At 44.4% G+C, this 13,593-nt stretch overlaps 1 protein-coding gene across 4 annotated transcripts in view; it reads right to left on the bottom strand.

The window, feature by feature from the left end:
- The window catches only part of UCKL1 (uridine-cytidine kinase 1 like 1), an 84,717-nt gene that overhangs the window by 38,522 nt on the left and 32,602 nt on the right, over positions 1-13,593 (bottom strand). For all 4 annotated transcript variants that reach the window (XM_081196283.1, XM_081196282.1, XM_081196285.1 and 1 more), the window contains exon 3: positions 12,505-12,611. In XM_081196283.1, coding sequence (XP_081052409.1) covers positions 12,505-12,611 — 107 coding nt within the window. The remainder of the gene's footprint in view (positions 1-12,504; positions 12,612-13,593) is intronic.

Consider the following 13,593-nt stretch of genomic DNA (forward strand, 5'->3'; position numbering starts at 1 on the left):
TTTGACCATTTTGGTTGCCCTCCTCTGGACACGTTCCAGTTTGTCAGTGTCCTTCTTGAACTGTGGTGCCCAGAACTGGACACAGTACTCCAGGTGAGGTCTGACCAGAGCAGAATACAGTGGCACTATTACTTCCCTTGATCTAGATGCTATACTCCTATTGATGCAGCCCAGAATTGCATTGGCTTTTTTAGCTGCCGCGTCACACTGTTGACTCATGTCAAGTTTGTAGTCAACCAAGACTCCTAGATCCTTTTCACATGTACTGCTCTCAAGCCAGGTGTCACCCATCTTGTATTTGTGCCTCTCATTTTTTCCCCCAAGTGCAATACTTTACATTTCTCCCTGTTAAAATTCATCTTGTTTGTTTTTGCCCAGTTCTCTAATCTGTCAAGGTCGTTTTGAAGTGTGATCCTGTCCTCTGGGGTGTTAGCCACCCCTCCCAGTTTGGTGTCATCTGCAAATTTGATCAGGATGCCCTTGAGTCCATCATCCAAGTCGTTGATAAAGATGTTGAATAAGACCGGGCCCAAGACAGAACCCTGTGGCACCCCACTAGTCACTCTTCTCCAGGATAAAGAGGGACCATTGATGAGCACCCTTTGGGTTCGGTCAGTCAGCCAGTTACAAATCCACTGAGTGGTAGCATAGTCAAAACCGCATTTTACCAGCTTCTTTACAAGAATATCATGGGGCACCTTGTCAAATGCCTTGCTGAAATCAAGGTAGGATACATCCACTGCTTTCCCTTCATCTACCAGGCTTGTAATTCTGTCAAAAAACGAGATCAGGTTAGTCTGACATGACTTATTTTTCAGAAATCCATGCTGACTATTGATGATCACAGCATTCCTTTCTAGGTGCTCACAGACTGTTTGCTTAATGATCTGCTCCAGAATCTTCCCTGATATTAATGTCAGACTGACTGGGCAGTAATTATTTGGGTCCTCTCTTTCCCCCCTTTTAAAATAGGGACAACATTTGCCCTCCTCCAGTCTGCCGGGACTTCGCCTGTTCTCCAGAAATTCTCAAAGATGACTGCCAGTGGTTCTGAGATCACATCTGCCAGTTCTTTTAATACTCTTGGATGCAGTTCAACTGACCCTGGAGACTTGAATACATCTAAACTAGCCAAGTATTCTTGTACTATCTCCTTAGTTATTCTGGGCTGTGTTTCCTCTGCTGAATCATTTGCTCCAAATTCTTCAGGTCGGGCATTGTTTTCTTTATCGGAGAAGACTGAGGCAAAGAAGGCATTGAGGAGTTCAGCCCTTTCTGTGTCCCCTGTTTGCGTTTCACCATCTTCTCCTCTGAGTGACCCCACTGTTTCTTTGTTCTTCCTTTTGCTACGGACATACCCATAAAAGCCTTTTTTGTTGCTTTTAACCTCTCTAGCAAGCCTGAGTTCATTCTGTGCTTTAGCTTTTCTGACTTTGTGTCTACACGTGCTGGCTATTTGTTTGAATTCCTCTTTGGTGGTTTCCCCCCTTTTCCATTTTTTGTACACATCCTTTTTTAATCTTAACTCAGTTAAAAGTTCTGTAGATAGCCACCCTGGCTTCTTTAGGCACCTTCCATGTTTCCGTCTCATTGGTATTGCCTGAAATTGTGCTTTTACTATCTCCCTCTTAACAAACTGCCAGCCATCATGAACTCCCTTTCCTTTTAGTATTACTGTCCATGGGATCTTACCCAGCACTTCCCTAGGTTTTATGAAGTCGGCTTTCTTAAAGTCAAGAAATTGAGTCCTAGTATGCTTGGCTGCTCCTTTCCGCTGTATAGTAAACTTCAGAAGAGCATGATCACTCGCGCCTAATGATCCTTCCACTTCTACCCCACTAACCAGGTCATCAACATTGGTTAGGACCAGATCTAAAATGGCTGTTCCTCTTGTTGCTTCTCCCACTTTCTGGACAATGAAGTTGTCTGCAAGGCCAGTGAGGAATCTGTTTGACCTTATGCTCTTGGCTGAGGTTGACATCCAACAAATATCTGGGTAATTGAAGTCCCCCATTACTACTATCTCCCTTCCTTTTGCATGCTTGGCCATCTGTTCCAGGAAGGCATCATCTATGTCCTCCGTTTGGCTTGGGGATCTATAGTAAACTCCCACAATGAGATCTCTGTTATTCTTCTCTCCCTTAATTTTGACCCAAATGCTCTCACTTTGGCTTTGAGGTTCTAAATCTTGGATCTCTTCACAGGTATACACATCCCTGACCTATAACGCCACTCCTCCTCCTTTCTTGTCTGGTCTGTTTCTCTGAAATAGATTGTATCCCTCCATTATTACATTCCAATCGTGGGACTTATCCCACCAGGTTTCAGTGATGCCTATTATGTCATATTTAGTTTGCTGTACCAAGAGCTCAAGCTCATCTTGTTTATTTCCCATGCTTTGCGCATTAGTGTACAGACATTGAAGTCCATTAATCATTCCCCCGTGTCTCTTATTTAAGGATTTTTTCCTCCCACGACTAGTTCTGCGTGCTGTTTGCTTCATTTGGTCTATGACATTTGGATGATCATCTTCATCAATTGATAGACTCCTACCTTCAGGAGCACTGTCTCCCCCCCCCCACACACATTAGTCAGTTTAAAGCCCTCCTGATGAGGTTTCTGAGATTTTTGGCAAAAACATTCCTCCCAACCATTGTGAGGTGCAGCCCATCGCTTGCCAGAAGTCCATCTTCAAGAAACTGTAGTCCGTGATCTAAGAATCCAAACCGTTCCTGTTTACACCATTTGCGAAGCCAGCTGTTCACTTCCACTATTTTTCCCTCTCTCCCTGGGCCACGTCGTTCAACTGGGAGGACAGATGAGATGATAATTTGTGCATTTAATTGCTTCAATTTCTTGCCCAGAGCCTCGTAGTCTCTTTTGATCTTCTGGAGGCTATTGCTTGCAGTGTCAATGGTTCCCACATGAACCAAGAGGAAGGGGTATTTGTCAGTGGGTTTTATGATTCCTTGCAGTCGTTCAGTTACATCTTGGATCTTAGCCCTGGGGAGACAGCACACTTCCCGAGACATCTTGTCAGGCCCACAGATCACTGCTTCTGTTCCCCTCAGTAGGGAATCCCCTATCACCACTACACACCTCCTCTTAGGTTTGGTCGGGGTTCTTCCGCGAGCTGTCCGTTCCAAGGTCGCCTGCACATTCCCTGAGGACTGACTTTGCTGCTCGTCTTCATATACCTGATCGACTGTAATGAGGGAGAGATCCTCAAATGGAGTCTGTTCTTCGTCTTCCATGCTAGGGGAGAGGACTTCAAAGCGATTGTGTATTTCTAAACAATCAGAGAGAACCCTGGGCCTCCTACTTCTTTGAGTCACATTTCTCTATATATCTGGCTCCTGTGCTGGTGAACTAGCCTCCTTCTCAGGGGTGTCCCCTGTCTCCTCCTTGGTGGAGAAGGTGTTCTCTGTTGCTTCCAAGAAAAGCTCCAGCTCTCTAATTCTTTGGAGCGTAGCTACACGTCCCTCCAGTTGCTGGACTTGGTCTTCTAAGAGGGCAATCAACATACAATTGCTGCAGGTAAAGCTGCCTGCAACCTTTGGCAAGATGGAAAACATTGCGCAGGAACCGCAGGCGACTGTAGCTGTTCCCTCACCCTCCATCTTGAAAACGTGTCGTTGGGGGTGGCTACAGTGGTCCTCCATCTTAAAAAGCATGAAGACAGGACAAATAACCCCCCCCCAAAAAAAAACTTAGGTCTCCCCCAACAAACGTTTGAAACTAGCTCCCCTAAATCTAAAAGATGGATCAAACTGTGTGCGCCGCTAGACGCGCCGCTGCCCTGCAAGCTCTGATAAGCTCCTCCCACAGCTAATCACCTGACTCAACAGAAACCCTGCCCCCTCTGACCTTTGCACAGGGAGAGCAGCTAATCAGCCACAAACACACACACAAGAAAACCCTTTTTAAAACCTATTAATGTTTAATAGGTTATTGTATTTTAGTGTTCTGTTGGAAGCCGCCCAGAGTGGATGGGGAAACCCAGCCAGATGGGTGGGGTATAAATAATAAATTATTATTATTATTATTATTAGGAACACAGGAGACTGTGGCGTCCTTGTGATATATGGCTTATTTACACACACATATATAACCTGAGCCTACGGTGGAGGCGCTCACAGTATTAACCCCTCGAAAGGATCTTGTTTCTCGCTTGGATTCAAAGAGAAATCAAGTGTTGTTCTCAAATGGTGCCGTGATTCTCCTGCTCGCTGCTTTACTTCTAGGTCACATGATTGCCAAGTCTCAACACTCGCCTTGGTCTTTTTCTAACTACCAGTCCGTTGACAGAGTGGGGCTTCCCACCCATTGCCCATCTCACACAGAGCCCCTTCCCTTTAATGGCCCATCGCCCAGGCAGTCTCCTCAACCCAGGAAGCTAGACAGGCTTCTATTGCTGGATTCCAGGGTGAGAATGAATGAATGAATGAATAGTTTATTACGGTCATAGACCAGAAGAAAAGAAAAACATAAAAGGCAGCAATAGTTTACAAGGGAGTGATGGTGTCAATTAAAAGTTGTAAAATTATACATAAAAACAATACACATATACACACACACACATATACATACTCATATATGCACTACAGTATATGTATGGGCTTAAAAAAAGGGGGGGGCTTATCCAGGGGTCAGATCTTTTACTTTTTTACAGCTAATGCCCTCCGCTTGATCGCGGCCGCAGAAAACTTGGCCACTTTCAGTGTTACTTCTGGGTTTTTATCTCCTAGTAGGATTTTCAGCCGCTGAGATTCAGATCGACCTGGAAATTTCTGAACGATAGGGGAGATAAACAGTAACCTGATATCCCCGTAAAGGTCGCAGTGTAACAGCACATGTGAAGCCGTTTCCACCTCCTTCAGACCACATGGGCAAACTCGTTCAGCATAGGGTGTGCCCTCGTATCTGCCCTTTAGTAAGGCAGATGGCAATACATCAAATCTGGTAAGGGTAAACGCCCGCCTATATTTTGCGATTTGTAGGTCCAGCAAATATGGGGTTAGATTAAATCCTTTTCCATAATCTTGGATAGCTGGATATTTATCTATCTTGCTCATATGGTCCTGAAGCTCTACATCTCCTATTCGCTGGCTCACCATCATTTTAGCCTTTTCAAAGCCTGAGGCTATGAGTTCTTGTGAGGAAAGCCCCAGGCCCCTCAATTTTTCATAAAGCGACAATCTCCATTTAGACTGGAACGGGTCTAGTAGAGTCAATGGAGCCACTCCCACTGGGAAAAATATGAGTTTTAGCCAGAAGTGAATCTTCAAGATCCATATCCTGGCATTAATAGGGAGTTGGCCAACCTCCAGCCTAATGGCAGTGTTAGAGACACAGGTAGGTAACCCTAGTAGGGAACGATAAAATTTAGTTTGTACAGATTCTAGGGACTTGAGTTTTTGACAATTAAATATCTGGGTGCCATACATCAATTGTGGAAGTATTTTTGCAACAAAGACCTGGGAGGCAGCAGGGACATATTGACCTCCTTTTCTGTAAAAGAATCTTATAATAGCTCTGGAAGATCTTTGCGCATTTACAATGGAATTCTTAATCTGATGGCACCAGGATCCCTTCTCATCAAAAATTATTCCAAGATATCTAAAAGATGTTACTTGCTCAATAGGTTGGTTATTAATTTTCCATTTATGTCGGAGTTTTCTCTTGGAGAACACCATAATTTTTGATTTAGTGTAATTTACTATTAGGTGTTCAGCTTCGCAATACTCTGTAAGAGCTCGTAAAAGCTTTCTTAGACCCACACAAGAGAAGGAAATAAGTGCCACATCATCCGTGTACAAAAGGACCGGGATTGGTGTATTATTTAGATTTGGGGAATGAGTGCTTGCTTCCTCCATCTTTCCGACTAAGGAGTTTATATAGAAGTTAAAAAGAATAGGAGCAAGAACACAGCCTTGCTTGACACCATGGGAACTTTGGATTTCCTTTGATAGGTTCCCATAACGGTCGCATCTAACACGGATCCGAGTGTTTTCATGTAGTCTACGGATAAGAAGCAAAAGACGTCTATCGATGTTTGTGACATTTAGTTTTTCCCAAAGTCTGTGCCGGGGTATCGAGTCGAAGGCTGATTTAAAATCTATAAAGGCTACATAGAGAGAGCCTCCTTTCTTTGAGGTATATTTCTCCACTAGATGTTGCAATACCAATCCTTGGTCTAGAGTTGATCTATGTGCCCTGAACCCAGCCTGGGCTTCCTTTAGGATGTGCTCCTGTTCCAGCCAGTCCGCAAACTTTTCACGTAAGTGAGTTGCATAAAGTTTGCTGATGATGCTTAAGAGACTGATTGGTCTGTAATTGGCTGGATCAAGTTTGCAGCCTTTCTTGAATATGGGAACGATGATTGCCAATCCCCAGTCCTCTGGTATTATTGCTGTTTGATCTATGCTGGTGAAAAGGGTGGCAAGGACTGGGGCCCACCAGTCAATATTGGCTTTGAGAAGTTCAGGAGAGATGTTATCTGCTCCCGGGGCTTTTCTGTGTTTGAGTGAAGAAGAAGAAGAAGAGTTTGGATTTGATATCCCGCCTTTCACTCCCTTTAAGGAGTCTCAAAGCGGCTAACATTCTCCTTTCCCTTCCTCCCCCACAACAAACACTCTGTGAGGTGAGTGGGGCTGAGAGACTTCAAAGAAGTGTGACTGGCCCAAGGTCACCCAGCAGCTGCATGCGGAGGAGCGGAGACGCGAACCCGGTTCCCCAGATTACATGACTACCGCTCTTAACCACTACACCACACTGCCTGAATAAGCCTCCTAATCTCCGCGACCGACACCGGAGGCCACTCATCACCTGCCGCACACTGTATTAGTGGCTGAGTCAAAGGCAGAGCTGAATATGAAGATTGGAAAAATGCCTCCCAAGTCCCTGCAGGTATAGTATACTCCACTTCTGAGGAAGTAGGTCGCACTCCATTTGCTACCAGTCTCCAGAAGGTGGCCGAATCTCTCTCTCTGGATGCATCTATTAGGCATTTCCATTCTCTTTTCTGTGCCAGGAGTTTTTTGTTTTTGATCAAAATTTTATAATTCCGTTTATCTTCAAACCAGCCCGTGGGGAGTTGGGGTAAATTGGCAGATCTATAATTCTTGTATTTTTTCAGTAAATTTAGCTTCATATCCTGACATTCTTGATCAAACCAGGGCTTGGAGTTTTTATATACTGAGGATTGCCTACTTGGCCTGTTCCTTTTTTCCTTCAGGGGATCTTGAAGGAGTAGAATTAACTCCTGAAATAAATTTATCTTTAATTCATGGCTTGAGGAAGTTATAAGGTTTTCTCTCTTAATGAGGAATTCCTTTGAGCATAGCCTACTTGAAATTTCCTTATGCAGTTCATCTGTCCATCTAATGCGCGAATATCTGAGCTCCAAAGCTGTAGGGCTCGAATGCTCGATTTTTTCAGCGCAGGATAAATCCTTTCCCGCATCTACGAGTGCACTTAATGGCAGATGATCACTGTCTAAGCGCTCCTCCACTTTACATTCCAGAACTTTGTTTTGAAGATCATACGACACGATTATATAATCAATTGTGGAGGCGCCATTGTTAGATATAAATGTGAATTCTCCGACCTTCTCCCCCTCTGTACGGCCATTTAATATAACCAGGTCCAACTTATTGACCAAGTGTAGTAGGCATAAGCCGGCATAATTGCAGCCTTTATCCTTTGATATTCTAGCTGGTATTGGATGGGTTTCCTCTATAATGGGGACTGTTTCGTGGAAATGGGCAAACAAAGCCTCATCAGATTGTCCAGTTCTGGCATTTAGGTCGCCTGCCACCACTACAGAGGCATCAGGAAATTGATTTAGTAGTTTGTCAAGATACTGTTCTAACTGAACCCAAGTATTTCTTATCAATCTTTTCTCTCTTTGTGGGGGTAGGTATACATTAATCAGCAGCCAGCTGTGGGTTCTCCACTGTACTTGCACAGCTGTGGCCAGATGGTCTAGTGGGTCTAGTTTTTTAAATGTGGCCCTTAGCCTTGTTGAGATTAAAGTAACTAACCCACCTTTAACTCGCCCCCCTCTAGTACTTAAAAGACCTGGGAGGGAGAACGCAGAAAAACCATTTAACTCCACTTCACTTGTGCTCCAGGTCTCCTGGAGAAACACAATATCATGTCTCTGAATATATTTAACAAAGGATTGGTCAGAGACCCTCTTTTGCCAACCTGCAATATTCCAAGTTAGCAAGGCAAGGTTGCACGTTGTCTTGCCAAAAATTGATCTTAGTCAATTTGCCTTTGAAAGATTTTTTGGGCCTATCTTTTTATCTGTTGGTTGGATTTCATTCATTTTGGCAATGTCCATAGATGTATTATCGCCCAGGTACTCAATGGAATCAGTTGAAGGGTGCAGCGTGCTAACGTTAGTGATCAGTACTCCTTTTTTTGGCGAATCTACCTTGAGGTGTTCTATTTGACTGATACCAAGTTCATCCTCATCCAGGTATCTCATGCTGGTCCAAGAGCGCGTTGTGGTTGTCATAGGGATGGTTTCCTTCTTAGATGGTAGGTTGTTGCTATCCCTTACGCACTGTGTTAGATCTGTTGTTTTCAGGTTTATCTCTGCAGCTGCAGAGGTAATATGAGGGTAGTCTTTCGTGGTTGCCATAGGGATGGTTTCCTTCTTAGATGGTAGATTGTTGCTGTCCCTTACGCACTGTGTTAGATCTGTTGTTAACAGGTTTATCTCCGCAGTTGTAGAGGTATTATAAAAGTAATCTTTCATGAGGTCTGTCTTGGCTTTTACAGAGAGGTTCTCTTTCTTCAATTGGTCCGTTGCCGGTTCTTTCTCTCTTACTTTTTCCTGAGCATTCATCTCTGTTAACTTATTTCTAAGGGTCTCCAATCTTCTCAAGATCTCAGATTGGGCAAAGAAAGGCAACAATCCAAACTGGTTTATTAATGCCTTTTCTTCTGGGTAGAAGTTATCCATCCCCTCATTAGGCAATCTCATCTCCTGTCTTGGTTTCAAAGGCCCTTGCTCAGTATGTTCCAGTTTGTCTTTTGAGTGTCCTCTCTCCTCCTTTGGTTTACAAGTAAATCTTATCTCAGCTGTCGTAAACTCATCAGGGAACAATTTCAAACATGTGCTGTTTTCGAAGAATCTTGTTACCGTTATCCTTTTCTTTGACAGCAGATGTCTTGATCTATATATATATTTAGCCAAGTTTTGATCTTTGAAGGAGGCAATCACTCGCAGAGAATATCCATTGTAGAATATGAAATCAACTGAGGTAATGTCATTTAATTTTATCTTCCCTGGTAGCGTATCATCTAAAATATTCACAAAATGCACCGAGCGTTCTTCCTGTGTAAGGAAGCCCTTTGGCTTCGGGTAGTTAAGAAAAGCTAACTTCCTATCTGCCAACATCAGTTTCCATCCTTTATCCTGGGGCAAGTCTTGCCCTGCTACTGGCTCATCTTGAAATCTGCCATAATCAATAGTATGGGGTGAGTCTTCTTTAATATTTATGGATCCTTGGGGTTTCAGCATAGGGCACCCGGGTAGTGATTCCGTTTCCTCACTTGTTTTATTAGGCAGCAATGATGTTTCTTTCAAAGACTTCAGCTGGATCTTTTTTCCTGGATCCACACTGTTGTTCTCTCTGCTGCCATGTGTAGCAGGTTTATTAGAGTTTGTTTTTGATTTTGTTGGAATCAGCTTATATAGCCTTTTCCAGCATACTTTGCATGCACGTCGGTTTGTAACAGATTTCCTTGCAGTTTTTATGTTCTTACTTTTCTTTTTAGTTTCAGCTTTCTTCTTATGGGATCTCTTACTAATGCCTCGCTTCTTTTGATTTACTTCGATAGGAAATTCAGTTTTAGGGACAGATACATACAGCCCTATGTCCTTTCCTTGGTGTAAATGATTTTCCGCTGCTGATCCTTGTGTGCACTTGCTGGTTGCTGGTTGCTTTGTATATTCTGGCTCTTGAGGAGTGGTTTGTAGATCAACACCATGAGGTTCTGAGCCTTTAGTTTGGAGGGGATAATTTTCCACTAATGTCAGGAGCAGCCCATTTGTTATTGTTAAGTATTTTTTCATAGCTGCCAGATCCAGATTTATAGAGAGCAGCCAGTCTTGAGGATAGCAGTCATTATTTTCCGTCTGGGAGCCCATAGATGAAGTCTGAGGTTTCTGGGAGTTTCGGGTTTCTTCCTGTAACTCTGTAGATAATATCTCAGCCAAGACTATTTCATGGGCCAGGCTCATCGTATTTCTATTTTGGTTGTTATTCTCTGTGTCCTGTATTCCTCTAGAGAAGGTTGAGTGATCTTGAGCAGCAGAGGGAAAAAGAAGAGCCTCATCCTGCTTCAACTCAGCCATCCCAGCCATCTTTTGCTCATTTCCATTTCCATTTCCATTCTCGTTGTCCCTTGTGTGTAAAAAGTATTGCGTGATTTTACTCTGTTTCTCATAGCACTCCTGGAACAATGGACTTGTCACTATCCCCAGGTCCCTACGTTTCTTTCTAGTAAGTACCATTTGTAAATCTTTGTCCACCCAGCTATGGGCTAAAGTCCAAAATGAGGCAAGATTTGGGATAGCTGTTTATGATTTGTAATTTGATAGCTTATAGTTCAGAGCGTAGCACGGAGTTGGCAATAAATCAGCTGTCACCCGTTTTCCTTATTGTCGGCATCGCGGGGAGCAAACCCTCCGGACATCAAGATAACAAGGTAACAAGGTAGCAAAGGAGCTCTTTTTTAAAAAGCAACAGGCTAAAAAGACTATTAACCTACTTAAAAACTCTGGAGGAGTTAAAATATATTATAAAGGGAGTTTCAAAGGTTGGCTCAATGTCGAGCCTGTTTAAAAAGCAGATTTAGAACTTGCCTCAGATAACCTCCAGAACTCTGCAGCTAGTTCGGCGGCCATCTTCTTTTTCCCAGGGTGAGAAGGCTCTCTGCATAAAAGCCTGCTTCCCCCTCACCCCAAACTCATAACAATACCACTGAGAAAGAGGGAGGAAAGATCGAGGGTAGGAATTGTAGAGTTGGAAGGGGCCCCAACAATCATCTAGTCCAACCCACTACAACGCAGGAATGTCAACTCAAGCATCCATGGCATATGACCATCCAACCTCTGCTTTAAAAGGTAAAGATAAAGGGACCCCTGACCATTAGGTCCAGTCGTGGCTGACTCTGGGGTTGCGACGCTCATCCCGCTTTATTGGCCGAGGGAGCCAGCGTACAGCTTCTGGGTCATGTGGCCAGCATGACTAAGCCTCTTCTGGCAAACCAGAGCAGCGCACGGAAACGCCGTTTACCTTCCTGCCGGAGTGGTACCTATTTATCTACTTGCACTTGGACGTGCTTTCGAACTGCTAGGTTGGCAGGAGCAGGGACCGAGCAACGGGAGCTCACCCCGTCGCAGGGATTCAAACCGCCGACCTTCTGATCGGCAAATCCTAGGCTCTGTGGTTTCACCCACAGCGCCACCCGTGTCCCTAACCTCTGCTTAAAAACCAAAAAAGGAGAGTCTACTGGCTTCACGAGCTGGATCTGATCTGCAGGTCACAGGTTCACCACCTCGGAGGCCTAACAGAAATGTTTCTATCAGAAAACAGAGGTTTAGAGCACCGTATTGATGGAAGAGAAAACTAAACGCATAGAGGGTTGTCTTACACCGATTCAGCCCACTGGTCCATCTAGCCTAGTATTGCTCACTCTGGCCAACAGCAGCTCTCCAGAGTCTCAAGCTCAGGACGCTCATTCCCATCGCCTGCTACCCAATTCTTGCTGAACGGGATTCGAACCCGCGACCTTCTGCATGCCAAGCACCCGTCCTCCCACTGAGCTGCTGAAGACGGAACAATAAAGGCGGCAAATGAGCTGCGTGTTCTGTTGAACAAACGGATTAGCTGCGCTGACGAGATATGGGAGGATCTGATTGAAGGCATGGAAAGATAACTTCAGAAGCAACGATCAGCTAATTAAACTGTGCGGGCTTTGGAAGATAAAGCCTGACAGCTTTGCAGAAAATTGGGTGGCCTCTTAATTAGCCACGCAGGCAGGAAGAAACTGAGGTGGGTCCATTGTTGAGGCTGAAATCCCGGGACGGATCATCGTCCTGGAAACCTTCTTACCAAAATAGGTGGTGATGGTTTTCTCCCTCCTCAGGGAAAAGCCCCCAAGAGCCGCACACACGCTCCACGCGGCTCTTTAAAGGGAGCGCTGAGCAGAGCCTCCCGCCTGCATTCGCTCCATAAGACGCACACTCATTTCCCCTTCCTTTTTAGGAGGGGAAAAGTGCGTCTTATAGAGCAAAAAAATATGGTATATGCTCTAAGCAGCCAGGGAGTTTCTTCCAGCTGAAGAGAAAAGGCATGAAACAAATGTCTCTGAATAGACAAATAGGATGCCTTTCTCAAGCACTTTTACCTCGTTCCCTTTCCTAAAAGAAGAAAATTAAACAGAAATGAAGGTTATGATGTTGAGCTCTGCCTCTCTCACCTTGTAGAAGGAGTCCATGGAAAGGAGAACCACCCAGGGCACGTCCAAGGCCTCGATTATCATCCTGGCCACGGTGGTCTTCCCTGAGGCACTGCCTCCACCGAGACCTGGGTCAGGGGTGCAGGGGACGTAAAGGAATCAGCTTAGTTTCAGTTCCGTCTGTTTATTAAAAACGTATTTTTGTCAACCTTCCTTTATCCTGGCAGATCCCAGGGCAGAATAGGAAGCCTATTTTTATTGATTATTTTATTGATTACATTTGCATACTGCCCTTCATCTTTTTGCAGAAAGCAAGCGCAGGTGGATGCTTTTGCAGTTGGAGCTGCAAAGAGACCGAGGGTGCAACCTTCGCTTCTTATCTCTCTCTTTTTGTATATAATTTTATTAAGTTTTCTGTTTTATAATTTAACATTTTACATCCTTAAGATATCAATGACTTCCCTTCTGTTCTTTCCATGGTTCGTTTTACACATCATAAAGGTAAAGGGGACCCCTGACTATTAGGTCCAGTCGTGGCCGACTCTGGGGTTGCGGCGCTCATCTCGCTTTATTGGCCAAGGGAGCCGGTGTACAGCTTCCGGGTCATGTGGCCAGCATGACTAAGCCACTTCTGGCAAACCAGAGCAGCGCACAGAAACGCTGTTTACCTTTCCGCCGGAGCAGTACCTATTTATCTACTTGCACTTTGACATGCTTTCGAACTGCTAGGTTGGCAGGAGCAGGGACCAAACAACGGGAGCTCACCCCATCGCGGGGATTTGAACCGCCAACCTTCCGATCGGCAAGTCCTAGGCTCTGCGGTTTAACCCACAGCGCCTCCCGCGTCCCTTTACACATCATAAACCCCTGCATATTTTTACAAAAAACTATACCATTCAGTATTCCATTACATCCATCAAAACTTATTTACACTCTTGAATTTATCTTAATGCTGCCAATGTTTTCAGCTGTACACAATTATTTCCCATATATTCAGTAAACATTTTCCCATCCTCTTTAAACGCATGTTCTTCTTGTTCTCTTATTCTATATGTTAAGTCTGCGAATTGTGCACATTCTCTCAACTTAAGTTGCCACTCTTCTTTGGTT

The sequence above is a fragment of the Podarcis bocagei genome (assembly GCF_964188305.1).
Source record: "Podarcis bocagei genome assembly, chromosome: 5".
Classification (NCBI taxonomy): domain Eukaryota; kingdom Metazoa; phylum Chordata; class Lepidosauria; order Squamata; family Lacertidae; genus Podarcis; species Podarcis bocagei.